General features: G+C 60.7%; 1 protein-coding gene across 1 annotated transcript in view; it reads left to right on the top strand.

Moving 5' to 3' along the window:
• Positions 1-364: 364 nt before the first annotated feature.
• PDE2A (phosphodiesterase 2A, cGMP-stimulated) overlaps positions 365-858 on the top strand; it is a gene marked incomplete at both ends in the record, with an annotated part of 3936 nt that continues 3442 nt past the window's right edge. The window contains 3 exon segments of the mRNA XM_009877763.1: positions 365-428; positions 534-618; positions 713-858. The exon segment at positions 713-858 is cut by the window's right edge and continues 35 nt beyond it. Coding sequence (XP_009876065.1) covers positions 365-428; positions 534-618; positions 713-858 — 295 coding nt within the window.

An 858-nucleotide genomic window follows, 5' to 3' on the forward strand; every position in this document is an offset into this window, starting at 1 on the left:
CACACACACACACGTGTTGCTGCATGCACACACGCTGCTGCACGCACACGGACCTGACCCCGTGCACTGTAGCACACATTCTACTGCAGGCACACACGCACGCTGCTGCACACACGCATGTAAATGCTGCGCACACACAGACACACAGACACATAGACACCCAGACACGTCACTGTGTGCACACACACTGTTGCACACTCACCCCCCAGCGGTTCACGCTGCGCACAAGCGCTGCTTTGCATGCGCTGTGGCAGACTGAGCTGAGCCCCCTCGCTTTCGTTGCATGAGTGGGGAGGTGAGGTGGGCAGCACCCGCCTGCCTGAGGAATCCCTGACCCTTTCTTCTCATCCTCCCCTCCCCACAGATGATGTCTCTGTTCTGCTCCAGGAGATCATCACCGAAGCCCGAAACCTCAGCAATGCGGAGATGTGAGTGGGTCCTGGTATGGGTGGGGACATACACGTGAGTGGGGGTCACTGGGACTGGTCCGGGACCCCCATGGGTGCTAGTGGTGGTGTTGGTGTCTCTTGCAGATGCTCTGTCTTCCTGCTGGACCGACTCAGCCACGAGCTGGTGGCCAAGGTGTTTGATGGTGGTGTGGTGGATGACGAGGGGAGCGCGGGGACAAGAAGATGGAGTTTGGGGAGTCCTGGGATTCTGTCCCTCACCCCCCTCACGGGCCATGCTGGTGACCCCCTCTCCCTGCCCACAGAGCTATGAGATCCGCATCCCTGCAGACCAGGGCATCGCCGGGCACGTGGCCACCACGGGCAAGATCCTCAACATCAAGGACGCTTACTCCCACCCGCTCTTCTACCGGGGGGTGGACGACAGCACCGGCTTCCGCACCCGCAACAT

Source organism: Apaloderma vittatum, unplaced genomic scaffold, assembly GCF_000703405.1.
Source record: "Apaloderma vittatum isolate BGI_N311 unplaced genomic scaffold, ASM70340v1 scaffold26011, whole genome shotgun sequence".
Taxonomy (NCBI): Eukaryota; Metazoa; Chordata; class Aves; order Trogoniformes; family Trogonidae; genus Apaloderma; species Apaloderma vittatum.